General features: G+C 42.0%; 1 protein-coding gene across 4 annotated transcripts in view; it reads right to left on the bottom strand.

Annotated features, from left to right (window-relative positions):
* LOC148016582 (uncharacterized) overlaps positions 1-26,660 on the bottom strand; it is an 89,790-nt gene that overhangs the window by 32,507 nt on the left and 30,623 nt on the right. For all 4 annotated transcript variants that reach the window (XM_087664326.1, XM_087664328.1, XM_087664329.1 and 1 more), the window contains exons 5-7: positions 8,473-8,560; positions 7,777-7,838; positions 6,955-7,123 (exon numbers count right to left, since the gene is read on the bottom strand). In XM_087664326.1, the coding sequence (XP_087520452.1) occupies positions 6,955-7,123; positions 7,777-7,838; positions 8,473-8,560 (319 nt within the window). The remainder of the gene's footprint in view (positions 1-6,954; positions 7,124-7,776; positions 7,839-8,472; positions 8,561-26,660) is intronic.

The raw sequence follows: 26,660 nt of genomic DNA, 5'->3' as shown, positions 1-26,660 counted from the left end.
GTGGTCAACATGATAATGTTAGCAGATTAGTCAGTTCATGGTTGAATCTATAAATGTGGTACAGTAGGCTGGGCACAGAGATTTTTTTTTTGCATTTTATTTGCCAACATTTATTGTGTTTTGGCATTATTTGCAGCCAATCAGCCAGCATTAAACCAATCATATTTTTGGCATTTATTTGGCCTATATATTCTTAGGCTCCCTCCTCCACATTCATTCATCACCTAACAGTTCTTGGAGAGAGGGAGCATGTGCCAATGCCTCCACATCCGGTGACTCGCATTGCTTCTGTACTGTCTCATGTCTTGGCATATGGATTCCATTTCCCCAGCTCATCTGTATTGCGTTCTTTCTTTCCCTTTCTCTTTTGTCTTGTGTTTCAACAGTTTATTACGACTTATGTTTATGCTTACATTGTTGCACCACTTCTGGCATGGTATCAAATTTTAGGATTTGTGTTCCTACTATGTTTTCTTGCTGATTTCAAGACTATTTTCACCCTTGCTATCCGACGACTGTTGCTCCAACCAAGCGACCTATTTTACCTACGTTTTTTGCTGACGTCAGCATCCGTACAGCCTGCATATCCATTTCAGCCTGCATTTTGATGCCTCTGCATCTCCTCCTAGCTGGGCGCTTGCGTTATCAAGCCGTTTTTGCTGTTTTTGGCAGTTTTTGACTGATTTTTTGACTTTTTACAACAGCTTTTGTCTTATTTTGATCAAATTTTGGGTTATACTATATGTGAACTCTTCCTTTTCGCAGTCTGTGCTCATGTTTTGGCCGTGTTCCCATTCCAAATACCTTCTTTTCTCTACTTCTTTTCTAACAACCTTCTCCTTTTCCATCTAATTTTTATGAAGACAACCATGAGGAGGCAATGCTTACATGGGATTCGGATGATGCTCGTGCTTATTCGGCCTTACTTCGATATATTTCCAAAGAAGTCCTACCGACGGTCACCTCCTGCAGAACAGCTTCAGATGTATGGTCGAAGTTGTAGTTGATGTACAAGGCTCCTTCCACCATGAGGGTTGTTACACTCTATGGCCAACTCTAGCAACTCAAGTTTGAACCCAAAGATATGATCCAATCATTTCTACTTCAAGTTACTTAACTCCAAGACCAGCTTCACACTATGCAGTCGGCCCTATCAAAGGCACATCTTGATGGTATGGTACTTTGCAAGCTTCCTCAGGAGTTTGATGGAGTGGCGAATGCTTTACGGGCGTAGACATCTACGACTCCTGTCAGTTTTCTTCATATGTCCTTGATGCTACTTAAGCATGAGGCGACTTTGCGACTACAGAGGAGGCTTCCGTCACATTATGGAGGTTTAGGTGAGGCTCTTGCAGCTTCAGAGAGGGGTTTGAAGATGAAAAAGTCGAAGGCCTAGTGTTACCACTATGGCAAGAAGGGTCATTTACAGAAGGACTGCAAAGAGTTACTGGCTTCCGGGAAGCAAAAGGAGCAAAAGACGAAGCGCGATGCAGACTCCTCCAACAAGACATCATCTACCTCAAATTCCAACTCAGCTCCTCCAACCAAGGCAAAGTCCAAGGCGCGGAAGGGATCCTCTTCTTCGGATCATGGAAAGGGCTTCATGGTCCCTTCCTCACCTACTTTCTAGTGGTGGTGCTGAGGTCATCCCTCACGACTCTCCCGTGCCAGAGAGGAAGTGTGAGAAGGTGGTGAGATGGAGCAACTGTGCCTCATCTATATTTCTATACAAATGCACAAGATCCAGCAAGGGATGTCCCTGACGCATTCACTGAAGTCTGGCATGTTCAAATCCTAGAGCTGGGATTGATATCTAGGTTCATGATGGGCTAGTTATTTGACAGAGAGCGGGTGGCTTTCATCTGGGGCTTACATGAGGGGACACTTTGGCAGTCTAGCCAAAGAAGGGGAATCCGTGGTAATTTATGCACTCCAACGTTGGTGACAAAATGGTCACGTGTGCTACATCAGAGGCATTGTTGACAGACATTGAGAGCTGCTACAATCTTCTCTATCTTCAAGAGCTAGTACGATCGACATCGACATCAAAGTCTCTCCGAGGCACACTTGGTGGTGGCTTGCGCACCCACTACTTGGGTATCCATGGTTCTACTATGATGGACACTGTTGTATGTACTATGGTGTAACATTATCATTGTATATTGTGTTGTATCAGATCACCCGTGATCTGAGAGAGGGTGTTAGCAAATTAGTCGGAGTCTGTACATGTGGTACAGCAGGTTGGGCACAATGATATTTTAGGCATTTTATTTGCCAACATTTATTGTGTTTTGGTATTATTTGCAGCCAATCGGCCCGTATTTAATACCGGCCGACCAATCATATTTTTGACATTTATTTGGCCTATCTATTCTCACACTCCCTCCTCCACATTCATTCATCACCTGACAGTTCTTGGGAAGAGGGAGCATGTGCTAGTGCCTCCACAGTCGGTGACTCACATTGCTTATGTACTGTCTCTTGTCTTGGTATATGGATTCCATTTCCCGAGCATACATGTGAGTTCTCATCTGTATTGTGTTCTTTCTTTCCCTTTCTCTTTTGTCTTGTGTTTGAGCAGTTTATTATACCTTATGTTTACGCTTACATTGTTGTACCACTTCTGACAGATAAAAGGTCTGCTATAGTATTCTGCACGCCTGGAATATGTTGGAAAGTGACATCTAGTGTGTCGAAGAAAAGCGACCATCGGATAAGCCTTTTGTTGCCAATTTTAGCTGATGCCTTTTTTATCAAGTAGTTGGGCACATGTTGTAGATATGTGCGGATAGTAAAAGGAAACAAATTCCACAAATATTCTAAAAGATTTAATGGTTTTAATCATGGCTAAAATTTCTCTTTGGTAGGAGGGATAATTTTGTTGCTTCCTATTGAAGATACCTGATGCATATCTACAAATGTGAATTTGTGGGAAGGATGAGGAATGTGTATCTTCTTCATAGAGGATTGCACCCCAACCGAAGTCAAAGGCATCAGTGTAGAGCACAAGTGGTAAACCTGTAGGGAGATGTAATGGTGGAAGATTTTGGATGAGGTTTTTAATGTTTTGCAAAGCAATAGTATGAATAGGTTCCCATTGGAAATGACCTTTTCGAAGGAGTAGGTAAAGGTCTTTAGTATACATGGCATTGGATTATCACAGTCCAAATATATTGATAAACTCCTTGAGAGACTTGGCCTCCAAGATTGCAAGCCAGTAAGCACACCGATGGAGACTAGACTTAAGCTGTCTTTGCATGATGACAGTGATATGCTTGACATACATGCATATGCTCCAACTGTCTCATTTATTTATGCAACACAAGGCCAGATATTTAGTTTGCAGTTTCATCCTTGGACGGATATATGCACAACCCACACATGTCACATTGGCAACTTGCGAAGCGTGTTTTCCGTTATTTGCAAGGTTTGGATTGCTTTATGTCAAGGAGAGACTGCTACAATTACATGCTTATAGTGATTTAGATTGGGCTGGTGATTTTAATTCTCATCACTCTACTAGTGGCAACTCTTTCTTTCTTGGCTCTTCTTGCATTTCTTGGCTTAGCAAGAAACAATCCACCATTGCCACATCATCTTATGGAGCTAAGTACAAGGCTGCTTTCACTACTACAGTTGAATGTGTATGGCTGAGATGTTTGTTGGCCAATCTTGATGTATCTTTCACGGAGCCTACTCCTGGAGAGATGGGAAGGCTAGGAGGCTTGGACGAAATGCTTAGGTAAATTGGAAAAAATATCTAAAAACACAACTTATCACCACTCATGCACTAATCTATGAAAAGGCACGAAGGAAGGCTTGGTTTAACAACCATGTCAAACAACATGACTTTGAAAAAGGTGACCTAGAGTTACTCTATTTGATCAAGGGCTATAAGCAAAAAATAAAGTTTCAAAGATTAGGACCGTCAAATTAGTAGAACCAACAATGTGGAGCTTAAAACCTAGATGGAGAGGGCATAGGCTTCTTCAACGAAAGTCGCATTAAGAAATACTACCCACTTGTGCACCCACTACACCAGATATTACTTTGTCAAAGAGAGGCTACATGCAAGGGATATCAGCATTGTCTATTGCCCTACCAACAAGAATGTGGCAAACATCTTCACCAAAGCTCTTCCTTGCGATAAATTTGAAGCATTCCGCAATGCTTTAAATTTGATCTTCTTTGGTGGATGATCATTGTATGCTGATTACGTATCACTCCAAGGGGGTTTGTTGGGTTTTACTTACGCCTACGCTCACATAGAAGTGTCAGTGATCCACACCTAGGACAATGGGGCACTTTTTTTACTCTCCATAAGAGAGGTTTTTTCCCCAGTCACTTTTATTTTCATCTATGTATTTATGTTACACATTTTGGTCACTTACCGCACAATATACACATTTGTGTGTGAACGCACTTTAAGTCACTTTCACAACCCTAAAGTCTAAGGGTTGTGCTTTGTACTTTTAGCTTCACATTCTATTATGCAAGCTATCATGTTGTGACCACTCCCTCTCTCTATCAATCGTGTTCACTTCTTTCTACTCCATTGCTAAACTTCGATCTTACATAAATAATCAATAAATGGAATGCTCAATGCAATGAACACACTATGCAAAGTGAATACTAACTCTCGAACCTCATATCTTTGGGACAAAGACAAAGAGTATGAACTCAAGAGAGTATCCCGGACACCAAGACACAGCAGACAACCTCCAAATATGTTTGGCAGCAGCAAACAAGGATCTGGGAGTGTCTAGATTAGTGCCGGGCGAAGTTGGACAACTCAAGCAAAAGGCAGCTGGATGAAAAAGTGTTTGATGATGAAGGCGATAGCTGTAATGAAATACAGCTTGCAATGATGACGTGCTAGGCTGTCATGGCAGGTAGGACTGAAAACGTAGATCTGATGACGACATCAGCAGTAAACACAGCCTGATCAGGAGTGAACAACACCAAGCAACAGCTAGAGAAGGGCAAATGCAAACAGCAGCATGTAGTATAGCAACAAAAATAGCCTGTAGGTGAGGAAGAAGGCTGATCAGCAATCACCAACAGGTAGAGAGTGTCTAACAGTAGATGCCATCTTAAAATAGTGGTAGACACCAGCTCGAACTGACATAGCCTCGGTAGACGGGGTGTAGATAGCAAAGACATGCGCCAGCAACTTGTGAGTGGTGGACAGCCTGCCTGTTTATAGAAGCATGGGTCTTCCCAAATTAGGGTTTGGCTAATGGGACATAGACACTCTCTTGGAACACACACTGTTTAATGAAACTTTGGTAATTGAGTTTTGGGGTTGCAATAAAGAGCTAATCAAGTTACAATGCATTTCTAAGCTCAATACCTTTCCCATGCATCTATGCTCGTTCTAACCTTGTGTCAGTGCACAACCCTTCCACTTGCACCTAGACACTGAAAATGCAGCCTTCGTGTCATGCTGAAATCTCCTCTTCACATCTGTCCATGATCATTCAGCCCCTTTACGCTACTCTAATACCACGTCAGTGTGTTGCAATGCAAAAGTGTATGACCGGACTGAAAGACATCACTAAACACAAAGAGAAGAGAAAGGGAAAGAGACAATAGAATGCTAAAGACTTCAGTAAACTGAACGCTGAATATAGAAGGCAAAGTATGTACAATCGGCTATTTGTGTATGAACAGGCAGAAGATCTCTTAACCTGCAGAAGACTGAAGTGGCTGGGACTAAGGGGCAGCCTAGCCTAAATAGCCAAAAAGAAAAAGAATCAAAATATGCAGTCGGCCTACATTAAAGGCAAGCAACTGTTGCAGCCTGCCATGTGGCTGATCCTACCAGCCTGCCTGCTGCCCAACTGGATCGTGCTGCCCTAGAGACTGCCCGAGCTGCCCTGGAGCTGCCCTGCCTGTTCGACCTGTCTGACCTGCTGCCCATCACATGACCCTGCCTGAGTGCTCGTCTAGGAGGTGTCACCTGCCATGATAAGCGTAATGATAGCCAAGATCTGATCTTGGGAAGAGAAGACCCTATCTCCATCTCCATGTTTGACCAAGGCTGCAAAGACACACTCAGAAAGGCAAGGACCAAAAAATCATGCCTTCAGCCTAGTCAAGACTTGTAGATCCCTACAATGTTAGTCAACCAAAATAAAAAACCCAGGATGTAAGTACCAAAACTTGAATACCAAATGTTTCATATTCAGATGTTTTTGATACTTCATTGAAGCTAAATGGATCTAAGTGCGTACATAGGGGACGCAAAGTAAAAGGAGTATGCAATGAAAATAGAGTGAGATAGCTAAAAGCGGGTATAGCCTATTGTACCCTGAAGAAGCCTGTGGATCCAAGCTGAAGTAGCCTAGCTAGACTTCCTTAATGAAAGACAAGCCTAACTTAACCTATAGGTTTGTAGCCTGACTAGCCTAAGGATCCTAAGGGAGACTAAGGAATCCTGAGAATCCAGCCTAAGGTATAATAACTGAAATAGTTAGATAAGCCGTAAGACACTAACTGAGGGGAAGATCAAGAATCCACCGCACCAATAGGGAGCCACTGATTAACACGGATATTAGAGATCCTTTCTACATTTGGGGTGGCCAAGTGTATCATTGTTTTCATTCCCACGGATCCAAAGTCCAGGCTCATATTCGATGATCTTTCAAAGCCAACAGACGACACTAGGTACCAGCAATTGATTGGGTCCCTCATTGACGCAGCTTATCTCAAGTCTATTCTCTCCTTTATTTGGCTTGTGTCCTTATTGTAATACGCCCTTCTGAGGGACCACTAAGAAAGAAACATCCATAATACAAAGAAAAATTTTAATGCAGTACATTCCCTCTTGTTTTCATTTGAATCTGTCTTTGCTTTGTTTATGCACATACCAATAAGAAAACTCTACAAGCCCATATTATCACTAACAATCAGCAGCCAAAAGAAGATAGGTCTTCTTGATTAGGAGGGTACCTGCTGACCAAATCCAACAAATAGAAAGCTGATCTCTGGCCACAGGCTCTTGGGAAGCCATGTTTCAAGTGCTGCCCTGACTTGTTCTGGGTTGGAGCCTTCTGGAGCCCAGCCTAACCGGCAGCATACTCTTCTGACATTTGTGTCGACTATCAAACCTTCATCCCCTCTAAAACATTTAGAAGAAACGATTAGAAAATCATCTCATACACATTCAATTTGACATGTAGGTAATGCAAACAAACAGCATTCCAAATATTTTAAACAGTTCCTTGTATATAAGATTCAAAAAATATATAGAACATAGGAAATTATGCAAACACTGATCAATAAGATTGCTTCAACATGTAAGAACACATCACAAAATGAGCATCTTGTTTTCACATTTCCCAAAATTTATTATTAGATCTCAAAAGAAGTCCAATGAGATAAGTTACGGACTGTACAGTGTTCAGTGAAGCTGCATTTCTCATTAATTTTCATTGACACACAAGATACTATAAGCCACTATCCTCTGAGAATGCCATATGCGTCATTATTGAGAAATGGATGTAGATGGATCAATGAGAGGGAAGAAACTAATCACAAGTTCTGTCAGAGCATAGAACACTGAGAACTATATGACAACTTCCATACTCATACACAATAATACTTTACAGGAGCTTGAAGGAAGAAATGCGATTGGGAAATCCCTTTGATGAAGAAACAAATACATGTTTAGCTAATGAATCTCACTTCACAATTCACATGATACAAAAAAAAAGTGTTAATAGAATAATGCAAATTTTGCTTCAAGTAGAACTGTATCTTGAGGAAACCTACTTTCCAAAAGCCACCCAAAGTACTAAAAGCGCAACCTTTGGTCCCACACCAGGAAGTTTTAGCTGCATTTAAATAAACAAGAAACCACATTAAAAAATACCCAGCAATTTAGCAACCCAAGAAATCAACACAACAAGTATCAAATACCATTGTCTAGGAAGCCAATGCGATATAATGTCATTCATAAGAACACAAAGAAAGAACATAATCAGCTATCAATTGGATAACAGCCTTTAGTGGTACATCAAGTTTGTCCACTGGCCCATTCTGACTCTCCCATGCCAAAACTTTGTTCACTCCATGGGCTTTGCTGTTTACTGGCCAACATCAAGAGTTGGACTCCCCCTTGGATTGCTGAGGAACTCAGATGAAGCAGCAGCCAGTGATGCAGGCTTACAGACATCTCCAATCTTTATTGTAGTGCATGAACTTTAAAGGAGAGCAAGAACCTTCTCTAAACAAGCAACCAGGTCTCTTGATCCTATGATAGGCTTGACATTCACATGTACTGCACACTGAATATGATAAATTCTAGAAGCTTATCCATGACATTCCGAATCAACTCAGAGGAAATTTTTAATACAACATTCCCAATGTGTTTTTCTTTTTGGTGGTAAATTGTTGAGGATGTTAAATGTCGTGTATAACAGTGAGATGAATAGAGGTCTGTGCCCTGTAGGGACTAGTCAAACATACCAGGTCATCAAAAGTTGATGGTATGCAACCATTGTAAGGGGCAGCTGCCAGCTTTTGTGCTATTTCCTTGAGATTCTTTGCTTTCTGCCTAAAGCAATAACCAAAATTAATACTTTTGTCTTAATCATGCACCATCAAATTCAACTAAAAAGCTGCACAAGCTAAAAGGATTCAACCAAATACACACTCACAATTGAGACATGTCCCAATATGTGTTTGACTGCTTATATATTCATTCCAACTTTATCATCATCGTCAAAGGATACAGCAGAGCATGTGACATTTTTCAGGTTTAGGTAACTTATCTTGGTTTAGCTAGAGGTCTAGAAAGGTCACAAACTCAAAGTTTGTAAGAAAACTTACCACAAGCAAGCTCTGAACGTTATCTCAAAAAAGGCCTGTTTTTTTTCACATATATAACTAGATTCTTCACTCAATTAGTAACATGCATCAACAAAGTACATATTGCGCATTTGCACAGCATTTCCTTTTAGTGGGATGCTCATAGTTCAATATTAAATAATTTACCTTTGGCTTGCTGTTCATGGTATCATAGTTCAATATTAAATAATTTACCTTTGGCTTGCCGTTCATGGTATTCCCCAATCCATTCACTTTCTGAGCAGTGTCGTGCCTAAGGCTGTGAGCATGGACTCCTTGGCCTCTGCAAGTTGGGCTATGACTAAGAAGACTTGCCACTTAACACGATGTTTGAAAGAAGCAAAGATTCAAGAAACGCAAGTGAGCCCAAAAAAAAGCTGACTGAACTCTTTAGAAGAATCTGATGTCTAGAAGAGTCAAGACAACAGAGAATATGGTGATGGCATGCAGGCTGAAACACAGTCGTCTCTGTTGCTGAAGGCCCTAAAAGCACTTGCGCTGCCCTGTTTGAGGTTATGTTGCCTACATTTCTGATCCTGTTGCTGTTTTGACAGGCTAATTTGCTGTTGTGACAGTTGTGGCTGCCATTCATGCAGTTTAGGCAGCAATGTTGCAGTCATTGCTGTCTATTGATTGATCCCCTCCATCCTAGATTGATTGCCGGCTCTGATACCAATGATAAAAGTGACTTAAGAGATTGAGTAAGAGGTAGTGTGTGAGGGGGAGTGTGAGTGAGAGTGAGGGAACAATCAAGACAAGCTCTTCTTCTTCCTCTTCTTTTGCTTCTTCTTCTCTACCTTCCTCTCTAGGCATTGGAGCTACATAGTGCGAATAAAAAGGAGTAGAGGGAGCAGCTTGAAGTGCAACTATCATGAGGACATGTATTTTTGAAACCTCACTTAACATGTGAATTGATTTTTAATCACATGATTAAGTAAATGTTGCACATGTGAGGTACAACTGAGGTTAGAGTAAATTTACGAGCCCGGGACCCAAGAAAATCATGGGATGTCAAAGGCAAAAGTTGCTATAAGTTATGTTACACGGGCACCTAGTGGTATCAAGTGTCAATTGTTGGCCTAGGTCATTCATTTGGCCATAAGTGTCAGTTGGTGACACTAGAGATGTGGCGTTTAATGGTACCTAACACCGATCTAATGGTCAAAGATGGCACAAAGAGACTCGGGAGTGGCAAATGTCTAGCCAATTTAATTATTGGCCAATCATATTGTTTTTCTGGACACCGAAATAATTATTAGGTTAATTTTCAATAATTAAAGACTGAAAATTAATATTTAATGATGGATAATGCTGGAAAAAACATTTGGGAAGGCTGCCACTTGGCAAACTTGCCTATATAGGCTAGTAAAAGGCTGAAGAAGAGAAAAAACAAGATGATTCTTGCTATAGCAAATGTGGGAGAGCTGTGAGCAGCCATGGCCAGCCTATTTTCGACCATTGCAACCAACTAAAAGTGAGTTTTAAGGAGGCGATTGCAGATTCAGACCCTCCACAACTGGGCGATTGCATCCAGGTATAAGATGACAACTGATTTGGATGTCTCGGCTGTAGGCGACAGCATTTAATGCTGTTGTGGCAGGGCAGTAGCTACATTTGCCTGATTTTCAATCATTCTTCGCAACAAAACTCTGAATTTTCTCTCTACAATTTTCTCTCTCATCTCCTAGCCATTTCACAACCTTGCTCCGAAGATCTCAGCATTTGGACCCTTGGAGACTGAGAAATTGCAAATTTCTCTACTGTAAATCCTAATTTACAGTAGAAATTAGGGTTTAGCAACAACCTCGCGAAGCATGCCAGAAATTGGAAGCTCCAAAGCTTGGATTTTTCAGAGCTGAAGATGAATTTCAACTAAATTTAGGTGAAAGGCTAGCCAACCATTGAATTTGGAGCATTTCCATCGTCTATGAAGTGGGTGAAGGCCAATTAAGTGCCCAAATCAAGGGGCAAAACAGATTGAAGACTTACTAGTCACTTTGGATAGCAAGGGGAGTTTGGATTGCGAATGGGATTAGGAGAATCCCATTCTAAATCAACTTCTTCTTCAATAAAGCTAAAGAAATACCAAAAGGGGCGCCAATTTTGGAGCCAATCGGGTATGCATTGTCCAAGATCAATAGGTAAATTTGTATTTTCAAATTTGCATTTATTGTTTGCAGCTATAATTAAGTTGTAATTAGGGATTTACCACCCATCCACGAAAGGAATGCTAGTTTCAGCAACACATGAATCGTCAGACCATTGATGAGGCTTCCATGCTTTTGGCCTTTGCATGACCATCTTTTATTTATTGAAAATTAATTCTCAATAAGTTAGATGCATGCCTACCACATCAAACACTTACTTGGCCTAAGCACATATTCACACATATTAGTTGGCCTAAGCCTGTAAACTGTTTTCCCTTAGCCCATATTCACATGTACCTCATATGTGCATGATTAGCTATGCTCCTTGAATCTTGTATATGTATATTCTATAATACATGTAATAGTATGGTTACAGCTCTTAATGAAGTTCCTCTCGTGTTGTCATATTATTTGACTTGACATGGATAATAGCATTATGATCCCCTACAATGATTGTGAAGTGATGTTAGGGTTTACACAGAGAAAACATAAAATGTACGGGCATGACTAAAACAAATAGCTTAGACAATAACACAATAAACGCAAGAACACAAAGTGTTGTAAGTGAATGAATGAATGTAAAAGAAACTCAAAGGTAGAGCAATGGGAGTCATCGGAGAGTGACATCCACCGGAGACAGATTGCAAGGTCTGAAACCACCAATTAGAGCTAAGATGATCCTAGAAGTGGAAGGGCAGCAAGCAGAGACCAAAATGTAGTAGTCTCTAGGGCTGGAACTGGTAAATGCACTAGTGTAATCACCCAAATGTGATGGTAGCTTATTACTGTAAGTTGTGGAAGGCTGGATGACAGCATAGGAAGGTGAAGGCGATGCAAACAGGGCCTGCATTGCAGAAAACGTCAGTTGGAAGATGCTCTAGAGGAGGCTGATGAGCCTGAACTTCTAGAACTCTGTGAGCATTCCTAGACTGACTGCCTTTGCCCTTCTGTCTTGCCATAAAGCCTATTCAGAGGCTACAACATCCACCCCACTATTCTTCCTTGTTTCCTCTTCTTCCAATAGCAAACTAACCAACTGAAGAAAGATGAGTGGCTTTGGAGAAATTCTCATTGTGAGATTCAATGCCGTGTGAAAGGCCAAATAAGAGGGTGGCAATGAATTCAAAGTAGTAGAGATCATTTGTGCATCAAAATAATACTCATCTACATTCATCAACTGCTCACGTAAGTCCTGAATTTTGTTAAGATGATCCTACACAGCATCACCTTCATCCATCTTCACATTTTCAAGCTTCTTTTTCAAGAAAGAAATACGTGTCTCATTTTTTCCAACAAACATTTGCTCAAGTGTAAGCCATGCTACTCTTGAAGAAGTAGCAGAATGTATATGCGAGATTATGGACTGCTGAACTGCCAATGCAATAAGTGACAATGCTTGAGCATCCCGAGTGTCCCAAGCCTTCTGTGCAACCATTATTTGGGAAAGTGGTTGAGCTAGAGCTAGCTGCTAAACACATCCTCCTCGGGGAGCAATTGTAGGAGCCACAACTCTAGGACGGACTTCTTCACCACTAGCATACTCCCAAAGATTTTTAGCAATGAGCACATTCTTCATTATTGCCGTCCAATCTATCCTCTTTAGATACATAAGTGAGTACATCACTCTGTCCTTGATTGGCCATGATAAATGTTACTCTTCCAAAAGACATGAGAGCAAGAACCAAAGCTGGAATAACTTGGAAATCTACAAATTTCCAGAAATTGTAGCAAACACCAAACTCTAATTAACAAAATTGTGTCACACTTGATCACTACTTTTGAAAGAGCTGAAATTTCCACAGATTTCAACGAGTAGCACGCTGTCCAATGCACAAGCAGTGCTTAGCACGAAAAAAGTAAAATCCCTAAAATTTAACTGTCCAAAGTGCACAATCAGTCAGTTTCAAACTGAATCCTCAATACATGTGCCGATGTCTACCAAACATGCGAAAGTCCCAAATTTCTAACCCGAATTCCAAGAAATTTCTGCAATGTGTGCCCAAAAGCACTTTCTGAAGCAGAAATGCACCTTTCTGGCAAAAGCCCCTTGCTATAGCTCTTACTTCCCGAATAAAAATAATAAAGTATACTTGTCACCTCCAAGACACGAGCCAAAGACAAACCAGATTCCAGCCAGGAGTACGAACAGAACTGCCCAAGCTGGGTAGTCAAGCTAAGGACCTAGCGGCAGCTTGCGAATAGGCGGCGGAAGCTAGTGGTGCTAGTGGAGCACAGGCAGCACTAGAGCTGGCGGCACTGGAGCTGGTGGCGCACAGATGGAGCTGGCTGCCCATGCGATAGGCAGCACTAGACAAAACAAGGGGCGGAAGACTAGATGGGAGCAGGAGGCAATGGCGACTGGAGCAGGGGGCAGCGCAACTAGACGGTGGCACTACAGGCGGTAGTGGCAGCTGCTCGGCAATGGTGTTGCAAGAGGAGCTGTTGGGATGCTACAGGCAGCAACTGCTGGGCTGTTGGTCAAGGGCAATAGCAGAGTGGTCAGCTTGCTGCTCGCTGGGAGGAGTTGAACCTGACAAAGTTGGACCTGACAAAACACTCAGCGAACCTAGATGCTCTAATACCAAATGTTGAAGATGGAGATGGCAGCTATCAGCTCAAAACAAAGTGAATAATAGAGAACAAGAGTGTAGACAACTCGACACACAATTCAATTCCCAATGTGTAAGTGAAAGTACAAAGTACAACCCTTAGACCTTAGGGTTGTGTAAGTGCCTTAAGTTGTGAAAGTGTGTAAAGTGCACTAAGTGACCGAACTGTGTAACATAAACACACAAATAGAGGATAATGTGACTAGGGAAAAAAAACCTCTCTTACGGAGAGTAAAAAGTGCCCCAATGTCCTACCCAAGATCACCGACACTCCTCTGTGAGCGTAAGCGTGATTCAAACCCAACAGTCTGCCATTGCCATTGCCATTGCTGAATATCGAACATCCATTGCGCATAGGCCACCACAAACTAGTATTAGAGCAGAAGGTTGCTCGCCTCTTGAGTTCCGTGTAGGCAGGCAATAGACAAACAGGCCACACAGGCTGCAAGCCACGTAGGTGCAAGCGCAAGTGGTAAGTCAAAGACAATAGCAGATCAAAGTCGTCTTCACACCAAGCGTCAGCAGCAGGCAAAAGGCAGGCCACGTCAATGCAAGGGGCGCGCGACGTAGGTAGGAGACACACAGGAAGGCGGCGACTGGCAGATAGTCGACGGGCAACCATCGACAGGTCAATGTAGATCACATGCTGCCTGACTTGCTGATAGGTCTTTCTTTTTTAAAGAAATTATTTTTTCTTTGGTGCTTTGCGAGTTGTCACGCATGCATAAGCACAGCTCAATAAATCTCAGAGATTTGGCACGCATTTACTCTCAGAATTTGGAAATTTTGGCATATGCGTGAAGATTTTACTTGCCTAAGTATAATTTGTGGAATTTTGTACACTCTCAGGTCTCAGAAATTGGGGCTTTTCACGTACGTGCAAAAATTGCAATGAGACAGCTACAATTCTTGAAATTTTGACACATTGGATCCCGTACGATTTGGGGCTTTTGCAAAATTTGCAAAGTTTGGGTCAAATTTAGTCGTGTTATGTACTTGTAGTGCAATTTCTATGCAAATTGAACACATAGGACCCCATACAAATTTGGGGCTTTTGTAAAAATTGTCAAATTTAGGCAAAATTGGCTTGTGCAATCCATTTGCAAGTTATGTTTTATGTAATTTGAGTTGAGAAATTTTAGGGCTTTTGATCATGGAAGTCAAATTTATGCCTGTGGATGCATTTGGAGCAAAAACTGCAACAAAAATTTTGGGGCTTTCTCATGAAATTGATGTATTAGCCCGTGACATGGCTAATACATCAAATTGATGTATTAGTGCGTGAAATTGATGTATTAGCCCATGAAATTGATGTATTAGCCCGTGACATGGCTTTCTCATGAAATTGATGTATTAGCCCATGACAGGGCTGCAATTGCTTGTGGTGTGTTTGTAGCACACATTTTATACATCTAAAAATTGATTTGCAGATCTGAAATTTCTACAATTACTTGAATTTTCGTTGCTAGTTGGTGCTTGCTTCGTACCTCTGTCATTTCTGTGGCACTTAGGCTCACATTTGTTGACTTTTGAGTCACTTTTGAGCTATAAATCATGGCTGGCAGCAGTGATAGCATCAATCTTTTGCACATTAATGTAATATTTCTACAACAAAATATTATGACCCTAGATCCTACGCAAAAGCAATTTGAAGTAATCTCCCGCGACAAGAAACTCTGGCCTAAGTGCTCCATCCTCGTATACTAACAATACCAGCCCTCGGGTTGTGCATATGAAACCGTGGCTCAAAACCGCAAACCACCGTAGGAACTCCCCTTCAAGGGAAAAAGGGATAATCAATAATTGCAAAAAAAAAATTATATTAACTCCCTCTCCTTCACCCGTTGCATGGCGGGGAGAGAGAGAGTGTGTGGAGGCTATGAAGGGGCATGGGGAGGAGAGCATGCGACTGCCACCTGTGTGGCCATCCCCACAACCCCCCCCCCACCCTCCACCTTATATGACCCCCCCCTCCCAAACTTCAAGGAGAGGGGGCATCGTCTGGAGCTGGCGCCACCGTCGAACTGCTACCGCCGCCATACTGCGCCATGCCGTCAGGCTGCTGCCGCCGCCAACGCCATCTTCATCATCATCCTCATCGTCATCCTCACCATCATCACTCCATTCATCATCACCATCATCATCACCATCACGCCTTCACACGTCATCTCTGATCATCCAGAAGCTTCTATTGAGGCTCCTCTAGACCAAGTTCACCCGCGGTGTTGGATTTCTTAAACCGTGTTCGCCAAGGCCTATTTCCCGTGCCACGAGGAAGATCTCGGGCAATAAGCAATTTCGGAAATCAAAAAAGGGGACCAAGGGAGAGTTTGTTGAGTCGAAATTTACTTCATCAATGGCTCCTAAGCAAAAGTCGAGAGGAGCGCACGCAGGAGCTTCCACCCAAAGTACAAGAGTGGACAACGCCAAGATATTAAATGCCCAGGTTCCGAAAAATATCCCCGCATGGAAGAGATGCATAAAGCATGTTTTAATTCGCATAGGGAAACTTAAATGCATTGGAAAATTTATATACTTGTTCGATTTACAAAGTTCAGTTCCATGACGAGGTACTTGCATTTGCTTGCACTACCATGGTTAAGGGTAGTCGCATTTTTGAACATATGATGTATAAGTTAAAAGATGAAATTGTGCAAAGGCGTCCTTGTTGCATCACGCAAAGGATAGGGCATATAACACATAATGCACTTATGTAATAAATTCCGGGTTGTGACTCGTGTATAAGATAATTGTAGACGGTCATTAAATGATGACTAAATAATTGCAATGAAAGGAAAAGATTGATGAACTTTGACAAAAAACATATAGTATGCAATTCGCATGCAATGATAGTTACATTTTAGGTTGAGTTAAGTGATAAAGGAAGGATTAAATCAATGATGTATTCATTGGCATCTAGTCATGAAAGAATGACATATCCATACATAGAGCTCTTTTATCAAAAGTTGCAATTGGGAAAGGATGCACCTTCATTAAAATACAAAAGCTTTGAATTTGATGCATAAACATAGGGTTTATAAGAAATAGTTCGGAATGTCAACCAATACCGTATAGGGCAAGGAAAAGAAAGATCATTGTAGATCCTATAGTTGCATAAAGGCAAAAGGTCTATGGTCTTGAAATTGCATATTCGCATGGAATTATACATCTCATACATCTTGCAGTTACTTCCATCTTTTAAGGAAAGTTCTTGCAAATTTTAGAGAGAAATATTTGCATCTCTAAGGGAAGGATCATCTTTATTCGTAAGACAATTAAATCAATTAAGTAAATCGCATGTAATTGTGTAACTCACATGAGATTCATAAAGGCGTGAGTAGTTAGCGTATGACGATCACCTCAATGTGCTAGGTTAGATTAAGTTATGTTAAAATTCTACTTAGTATCGTACTTAGGAGGCCGATTTAATGTTTCCGATCTTAAAAGTCCTACCCACATTCACGAAATGTTAGGATTATCTAAATGCCTGTGTAAGATTGATCTACGGTTTTCACCCTAAGGATCAAATGACCAAATGATGGACTTTTGCAAGGAATTTAGGGACCCTAGGGCCAAAACGTTTATCAGCCTAGTAGGGTTAGGGTTTTGGATTGGGTCAATAGGACTCCCAAACCCTATATCTTGATCAAAGGTATTCTTGATCAAGAAATACCGTATGATGAGAGATATAATCCCACAAGTTAGATATTGACACCTATCTCATGCAACATGCCTGCAAGGTCCTATGCTCTTGCGACTAAATCACAAGTTAGTACCGCTACACCTTAGACCAAGGTTGGCGAGTCCTAATTACAAATCAGTTTATCTAAGAATTGAGTAGTTGCCCTACTACAACACTCCCTCTTAGGAGCTGATTTGTCAAGCTTAGGGCAGTGGTGAATTGCCAAGAAGCAATTTGACCAACCAAGTTAGGACGACGGGGTTGTCCAAGAGCTATTCAACTATAATATAAGGAAACCTGAGATAGTGACAATTTGGGGTCAACGGGGTATAAACCCTAACCCAAGGAAAAAGGGCAAACAAGCAACCCAGCTTGCTAAACCTTTGGGATCTTGCCAAGTCGAGAATGATCCAGGATCGAATGCTGGAAGTATTCGGGGGGAAGGAAACACATCTTAGTAGTTGGCCGATACAAACGACCGTTGAAATGCTCGTGATGTACACTTAGGTGCACTGTTTGTACTTCTTTGCTCAAGGAACTAATTCAGGAAAAACAACTAATGCTTCAGGTTAAAAACCTGGAGGGAGAGGCAGTATCAGTTACCTCCGACTGTCTGCCCGACCCTATCCAAGGGGGTTGTTAGCCGCGCCGGATACGTGGACCAAACCCGTCGCGAGAGGTCTCTCCGTGGATGCTACTGGGAGCAGGAGGACACTTGGGTGCCACGGGAGGCTCTTCCTTGCCTCCGGATCCTGCACAAGAGGCCGACGTGACTCGAGATGGGATCTCGAGGCCCGCATACTAGTCAACGGACGGAACTTGGAATAGCAGTCCCTGAGGATTGCTGGGATAGCCTTCGAGCAGGATATTTGATGTATTCCAAAGACTATGATAAATAAATATCAAATGTTGATAAAGAAACTTGGTTGACATTGTTTTTCTGTGTCAGTGCCTAAGTTACATGAAGGAACCAGTGTTTAATTGGTTAATTAAGGAAGCTGTTTTTGCTTGTCAAACTAAATGTGGTAGGTAATTAGATAACTAAGCAACCCGAGAAAAGTGCGGTGGACATGACTCTGGGTCCGTCCTACGGAAGGGTGGTCCTGGTTAGCCGGGAACTTTTCTCGAAGGAATTGACAGCAAAGTAGCAATGACCTATAATCAATAGAGTTAGAGTCCCGATTTATGTTGTTTTAGAGGAACGGAATGGGACTATGCCTTACAGGCAGAGAGGTTGAGCTTCGCATCCCTCTCATTTTCCATTCTCCTTGAACCAAGTGCAGTATAAATGCGCTTCGACCCTGATGTTTTTGCGCAAAGTGGTTCATCTGGGGCTCGACGCTAGCTACTTCCTAGAAGCTTGACTATTAGGAAAACCATGATTCAGGTCGATCCTAAGTGGAAACGGCCAGATGCTTCCGCTTCGTGGCAAACTCAAGAAGTCCTTGATCGCAAACCCCGTGACATTCCTTGTGAGTACCGGGCGGCGCTTTCTACACTCTCTTCCCAATGGGCTGCTAGGACATGTCCTACAAGTGGACAAGGGAACACGTTACAATTAAGAAGCTTGTGTTGAGCTAAAATATGCGTTACTTGCTGATTAGCCTCTTAAAAAACCCCAAAGCACACTAAAAAATGCTCTTTTAAAGTAAAAACCCTAAAATGGGGAGCGGTTCGAGAGACTTCAATGGAAACCCTAATTTTTGGGACACCCTTCCACATCTATAAATAGACAGGCTACCCCCATTCAGCCTCATTCCATCTGTGCAGGTTTCTCACTCCACGTGCAGATTTCAGCCATCAATCTCCTCCCACGTGGCTGTCCAGCCCTCGAAATTGCTGCCACTCCATCCGTGTTTGCTCCTACTGCTGGCGCCTTCATCCATGATGACATCAGTTGTTGGTGACATCATCATCTACTGCAATCTAATCATCCAGTCATCGCCAGCCACATCAAACACTGTTTCAACCTGCTGTTTACAGCATACTGTGCGCAATTTCCAGTCTTCGATCGGTGGTGCACCGCTGCGTTTTGGTGACCAGTCTGCTGCCATTCACTATTCAACACTCCTACACTCTGACTGGTGGTCACAGACTTGGAATCCGTCTCCAGTGGACGTCACACTCCGTCATTGCTCTGCCCTTGAGCACACTGTGCACTCTTACATTCATTTACAACATTCATTCGCTTCAGAGTTGTGTTCTCTCTCTCCCTTCTTCTGTTTATATTTGAGTTTCTGTGTTTGAGTTTTGAGTTTTGCGTTTTGCGTTTAGGGTTTGAGTTTTGAGTTTTGCGTTTAGGGTTTGAGTTTTGCCCTCTGTGTCTGTGTCTGTGTCTGTCTCTTTGTGTTTCTGTCGTGATCGTACACTCTATGTGTCCTCAGTGCAAACCCTAGCAATTTTCTTCACATGGTATCAGAGTTGGTGCTCTTATAAACAGTATCCTGCGGATATTATGGAGAGCTAGTCTTTGTGCGAGACTCACAATACAACTCGTAACCAAATCACAATGTCCCAAGCACCTCCTTCTCCAGTTCCTATGATGTCTTATCAGGCTTCTCCATCATTGGAGGTCCTGAGACAACATTATGGACTCGATGAGGAGGACGACACTCCACCTTCACCAGATTTCACTAACATGACAGAGGAGAACTTTGAGAAGTACTATCGCAACAAGTTCGATGATGTTTACACCCCTCCTATGAGTTTTGCTACCACATTCGGACCGGTTGGTGAGGCTGACCACCTCTCCGATGATGGAGGACATATGGCATTCGGAACATCTGGCGATCCATCTTCATCATCTCAGCCAGGTCCAATGTCAGGTTTGTACAATTCTTTTGTGTTGCATGAATCAAAACCCTCGCATGTTTCTTCTTTTGAGATACAGGATCCAGATGGCTTTGCTTATGTGAACTTCAATAGAGGGGGCTCACGAAGCAGACGAAATTCAAGTACATCTACAACTTATGTTTCATTTGAGCATGTCACACACACTTCTCACTTCCGTCCCATCCCACCCTCTTCTCTATCACACCTTGATCACCTCTTATCATCTTTCCCAAACCTTGGATTACACTCAACATCTGCATCACACACCCTAGGGGTTGGATCTTCCATCTCCGCTCCTAGCACCTTTTCCTTCTCCACCCCATTCTTTACCTCTTTGCCCCATGGTACTTTGTTAGGGGGAATGCCACCCTTTAACACAATGCCTCTCACCTTTCAGCAAATGAGCACACCCATAACTCCTAGGTCGACTGTGATGGGCATCCCCCTCACTATCCTCAACTTCACATCTCCCATAATCACTCATATGCAGGGGTTTCCATCCTCAGCTTATGGTGCGTCTTCACACTCTCCTTGGGTTACACCTACACAGGGATTCCCATCTTCTGCTTCCCGTGTTCCTGTCTCACCTCCTTGGGTTCCTCATGTGGCTACCATGCCCATGCCTAGTCCGCCCATCCCTACCTATGGATCCACCTTGCACACTACCCGCATGCCTTGTGGGCACTCTGGGGCCCATTTCCAAGTGTACTCCACTCGTGACTCCCCCATCCTACCCACACTACACTTTTTCACACTATCCATCTCCGAGCACTGACACTCTTGTTGCAATGGCCAAGAATGCCTTCACAGATCAAACACGTTTTAACGGGTCAAATTTCACCACTTGGTCTAATTTCATGCAACAAGTGCTTGAGTCTCAAGGTCTTTGGGACCTCATCATTGATCTAGAGCCTATGCCGGACCCTCGACTAGCTCACCTTCATTACATCCGTCAATGGAGAGCCTGCAATGCCACAGCCAATGTTGAACTGATGCAAGGATTGCTTACTTAAACAGCCCCAAAACACACTAAAAAATGCTCTTTTAAAGTAAAAACCCTAAAACGAGGAGCGGTTCGAGAGACTTCAGTGGAAACCCTAATTTTTGGGACGCCCTTCCACATCTATAAATAGACCAACTGCCCCCATTCAGATTCATTCCGTCTGTGCAGGTTTCTCACTCCATGTGCAGATTTTAACCATCAGCCTCCTCCCACATGGCTGTCCAGCCCTCGAGACTGCTGCTACTCCATCCGTGTTTGCTCCTACTGTTGGCGCCTTCATCCATGCTGACGTCAGCTGCTGGCGACATCATCATCTACTGCAATCTGATCATCCAGTCATCGCCAGCCACATCAAACATTATTTCAGCTTGCTGTTTACAACACACTGTGTGCAGTTTCTAGCCTCCTATTGGTGGTACACTACTGCATTTACCAGTTTTCAGCCTCCAAACTGCTGTGTTTTGGTGACCAGCCTACTGTCATTCACTATTCAACACTCCTACACTCCGACTGGTGGTCATAGACTTGGGATCCGTTCCCGGTGGACATCACACTCCGACATTGCTCTGCCCTTGAGCACACTGTACACTCTTACATTCATTTACAGCATTCATTCACTTCAAAGTTGTGTTCTCTCTCTCCCTTCTTCTATTTGTGTTTGATTTTCTGTGTTTGAGTTTTGAGTTTTGCATTTAGGGTTTGAGTTTTGTCCTCTGTGTCTGTGTCTGTGTCTGTCTCTTTGTGTTTCTGTCGTGGTCGTACACTGTGTGTGTCCTCAGTGCAAACCCTAGCAGCTTTCTTCACAGCTTGAGGATGCACACAACTTTGCTATATGGCAAAAGCAGTGCTATAATGTCTTGGTGCAAAAGAAACAGGTGAAGCCTATAAAGACAAAAGGGATAAAACCAGCAACCATGGATCCAGATGAGTGGTATGAGCTAGATGAGCTTGCATGCTCTACAATAGAACTTTCAGTGTCAAATTCTTTACTCTTCAACATAGAGAAAGTGAAATCTCCCTATGATATGTGGCAAAAACTTAAGGAGTTATATGCTCAAAAAAGTGCAGCCAACAAGGTTATTGGTTTAAAATTTTGATGGATCTTCGTATGAAGAAAGATACAACCATGTTTGTACATTTAAATTAGTTTAACTCTATTTTCAGCTAGCTGATTGCTTTGGAGTTTCACATTGATGAGGAGTTTAAGGCAACATTCTTGCTATGCACTTTACCTAAAAGTTGGGACACTTTCAAGACAGCAATGAGTAATTCTAATGCTATGCTGTTATATTTAGATGTAGAAAGCTCTTTACTCATGGAGGAGCTCAATAGGCAAAATATTTCAACAAACAAGTCTTCCAATGCTCTACATACTAGAGGCAGATCCCAGTAGAAGGGTAACTCTGACAACAAAGCACACAGCAAGTCTCATGGAAAAAATGTAGAGTACCATCATTGCGGCAAGAAAGGGCATTTCAAACAGGATTGCTTTAAGTGAAAGAAAGAGAAGGGCAAGGCCAAAAGCATTGGTGATAACAAAGATGAGAAAAAGAACAACCAACATGCAAAGAAGAGCGGTGTGAAGATAGAGGAAGTCAATGTAGCCAGTCACGAGAGTAACAGTGGCAGTGATGTACTCGTTGCTTCTTCTTTTAGTACACAGTCATTGATTGCAAATTCTAATGATGACATGCACACTTGGATTCTTGATTTAGGTGCTTCATTCTATGTAACACCACACCATGAGTGGCTTTTTGACTACAGTGGTGGTAGACATGGTGTTGTCCACTTGGGGGACAATTATGCATGTGACATTGCAAGGATTGGCAATGTATAGTTGGCATTTCAATATGGTTCAGTGTTCACTTTGCATAATGTAAGGTATGTACCTCAGCTCAAGAAGAGCTTGATAAGCACAAGGCAACTAGATAATGAAGGCTATCACACCACCTTAGGGGATAGCAAATGGAAGATATGTAAGGACTCTAGGATTGTTGCTAAAAGCTCTAAAAGTGATACTCTATATCCATTACATGTATCTAGTGTGGTTGATCATGTTGTTGCCATAACCGAGCACCAAGTGTGGCCTTGTGGCATAGTCGGTTGAAACACATAAGTCAAACTGGAATGAAAGTGCTTTCTCATTTGGCTTATTTGCCGTGTTTGAGGTATGTTGATATTGATCATTGTGATCATTGTATTTTTAGCAAGCATGCTCAAATATCACATAAGAAGTCTTTTTCATTATCACCCTTTAGTACATTCAAATATATGTGAGATGCCAAGGTTGACTCTAGGGGGAAAGAAATATTTTATCACTCTTGTTGATGATGCCACACGCAAAGTATGAGTTTATCCGATCCGTCGTAAAGATGAGGCTTTGGATAAGTTGAAAAAATCCTTGACACTTGCTAAAAATATGACCAACAAGACATTAAAGTGTCTTTGCTCTAACAATGGTAGGAAATATGTGTCCAAAGCCTTTCAAGCCTTTTGTGACAGCAAAGGGATAAAAAGGGAGCTCACTGCTCCTTATAATCCACCCCAAAATGGTATCGCAGAGGATATGAATAGAACTATTCAGGAGAAGGTCCGTACTATGCTCTCTCATGTTGCATTATCTCATGGATTTTGAGGCAAAGGCTATAATGACATCCGTACACTTGATAAATCGGTCACCAAACAAATCTTTGGGGGGGAGAGTCCCTCAAGAAGTGTAGTCGAGCAAGCCACTTTCATATGCACACTTGAGAGTGTTTGGCTGCAAGGCATTTGTGCACATACGCAAGGAACAACACAACAAATTAGAGCCAAAGTCCTGTAAATGCATTTTTCTAGGATATGGTGACGAGGGAGAAATGGGATATAAATTATGGCATTTTGAGAAAACGAAAATTGTATGCAACAATGATGTTATCTTCCAGGAGGACCGCATGCATAAACAGCTCGAAAAGACAAAGGAAGTGAGAAGGGTTATGTTCCGAGAAGAAATACTTGTAGGACACCAAAGAGTGCACACTGTACAATAGCAAATACCTGCTATAAATGACCCTATAAATGCAAGAAGTGATGCTAAAATTGATCAGTAAGAAGTTGCCCATAATATACCACAGTTCACAAGAAAATGTGCCATTAGAACAGCCAAAACAGACAAGACAGCATGCTGAAACCTTTGAACAGCAAGTTGTTAATGCAAATTTGCAGGCTGAATAGCCATCAAACATTGATCATTGGGTCTGTAGGTCAACTAGAAATACCAAACAGCCAGATAGGTTTGTTCCTGGTGCAAATTATGTCATGTTGACAAATTGTGATGAACCGTCATGCTTCAAGGAAACAATGGACAAAGAGGACAGCAAGAAATGGCATAAAGCTATGTTGTCAAAGATGGAATCTCTAAAGAAGTATGGTACTTGGGATTTGGTACATTTGCCCAAGGGACAGAAAGTCCTATTATACAAATGGGTTTACAAGATGAAGGTCACTTCTGGTTCCTCGCGCCAAAGTATAAAGGATGACTTTTTGCGAAAGGGTATGGGTAGGAACATGTGATTGACTTTGACAATATATTTTCTATTGTAGTCAAGATGACTACTTTGCGAACCATACTAGGCTCGGTTGCATGTGAGGATACGCAACTCATACAGATGAATGATGTAAAAACTACTTTCTTACATGGTGATCTGTATGAGGACATATACATGCAACAGCCAGAAGGTTTTGGTGGCTAAGGGGCAAGAAAAGATGGTATGTAAACTCAACAAAAGCTTGTATGGGCTGAAACACGCACTGCGTAAATGGTATCATAAGTTTGTTACATTCATGCAATCTCAGGGACTTAAAAGAAGTCAAGAGGATCACTACTTGTATACCAAGAAGGCAATGGATGGCAGCCTTATTATACTGATTTTGTATGTGGATGACATGCTGATTGGTGGTAGGGATGTTCATGCTTTGGCCACATTAAAGCAGAACCTACATAGCAGTTTTTATATAAAGGATCTTGGTGAAGCAAATTACATCCTTGGCATGTGTATACTCAGGGACAGATCAAAAGGTCTTCTTTATCTGTCATAGAAGGAGTATGTATCCAAGGTTTTGCAATGTTCAATATAAAGGGGGGGAAAGCAATTGATGTAACCATTGCCTCCATATGTGAAAGTCAATGCAAAGAACAACCCTACATCTGATGATAAAAAGGCTGAAATGGCCAAGATTCCGTGTGTTTCAGCTATGGGTAGCTTGATGTATACTATAGTTGCTACACTTCTTGACATAGCATTTGCGGTGGGAGTGGTTAGCATTTACATGGCACATCCTAGTAGAAAGCATTGGGAAGCAGTGAAAAATATCATGAGATATCATAAGGGCACAAAGGATTTGTGCATCTACTTTGGAAAGCAGCAGGCATCTATCGTTGACTTTACGGATGCAGATTATGCTGATCATGCTCACTCCAAGAAGTCTGCTTCAAGGTATGTATTCACCTTCATAGAAGGAGCAATTTCTTGAATCTCCAAGCTATAGAAGAGAATTGCATTGTCTACTACGAAGGCATGCAAGGAGGCTTTATGGCTTTCAGTCTAGTGGGAAAGCTTTGCAGTACTAAGATTCATGTCCTCCATTGTGATAGTCAAAGTGCTATCATGATAGTACAGAATCCTATCTTTCATGCAAAGACAAAGCACATACAAGTGAAGTATCACTTTAACACAAATATACTTGACAGCAAAAGCATTGAGCTTGTCTAGGTACATACAGATGATAATCCTACAAATCTTGATTACATCTACACTACTCCTTCAGTTATGCAAATACCGATTGTAAGTCGCCTAGGAGACCTAGTTCGGTATCAAGTATGGATCAGAAGAAAAAATCTAATGTTCAAAGATGTTCCACTAGGTAATTCTTCATCATCTATTCCATTTGAGCATGAAATTGGTATTTCTCATTCAGCTTGACATTTCCTGCCCTTAAATCCCACTTTCACTTCACATTTAGATTCATCTACATTCAATCTAGACCCTTACTTTAGACCTTCAATAGGTTATCTTGTCTAAGCTCCTGTTGTCTTTGATGCACATTTTGGTTACACGTGTACCACTTTGCACCCTGGTGCTTTTTTGCCAAAAAAACCACCCTTGCACTATGCACCTCCATATCCACAAGTGCGTCACTCTATCCTCTAGTCCTGTTGTGTGGGGAATCCCCCTTGAGCACATTGTACCACCCTCCCCAGTTGTTCAAATGCATGAGCCCTTTTCTTGTGTTGTTGAGTCCCCTCCTTTGGATGACTCCAGAAGTAGATAGGAATCACCTAGTAGCCACTTCAACCCAGTACCACCTTCTTTGATTGATTCTAAACATAGATCCTGTTCCAATGTCAATGCTCAATCTCCTTTTTTGAAAGAAAAAGGGAGTAGTAAAGTCCAAACCTCACAAAGGCCCTCCTTGCATTACTCGCCTAGAGAGTCCTTGTGTCCCATACACCAAACCCTAATTTGGGAGGATCCACTCACTTATAAATAGACAAG

The sequence above is a fragment of the Lygodium microphyllum genome, chromosome 23, assembly GCF_053477565.2.
Source record: "Lygodium microphyllum isolate KBCC chromosome 23, Lygodium_microphyllum_v1.1.10, whole genome shotgun sequence".
Lineage (NCBI taxonomy): Eukaryota > Viridiplantae > Streptophyta > Polypodiopsida > Schizaeales > Lygodiaceae > Lygodium > Lygodium microphyllum.
The sequence above is the reverse complement of the archived record's forward strand: the minus strand, read 5'-3'. Positions and strand labels throughout refer to the sequence as shown.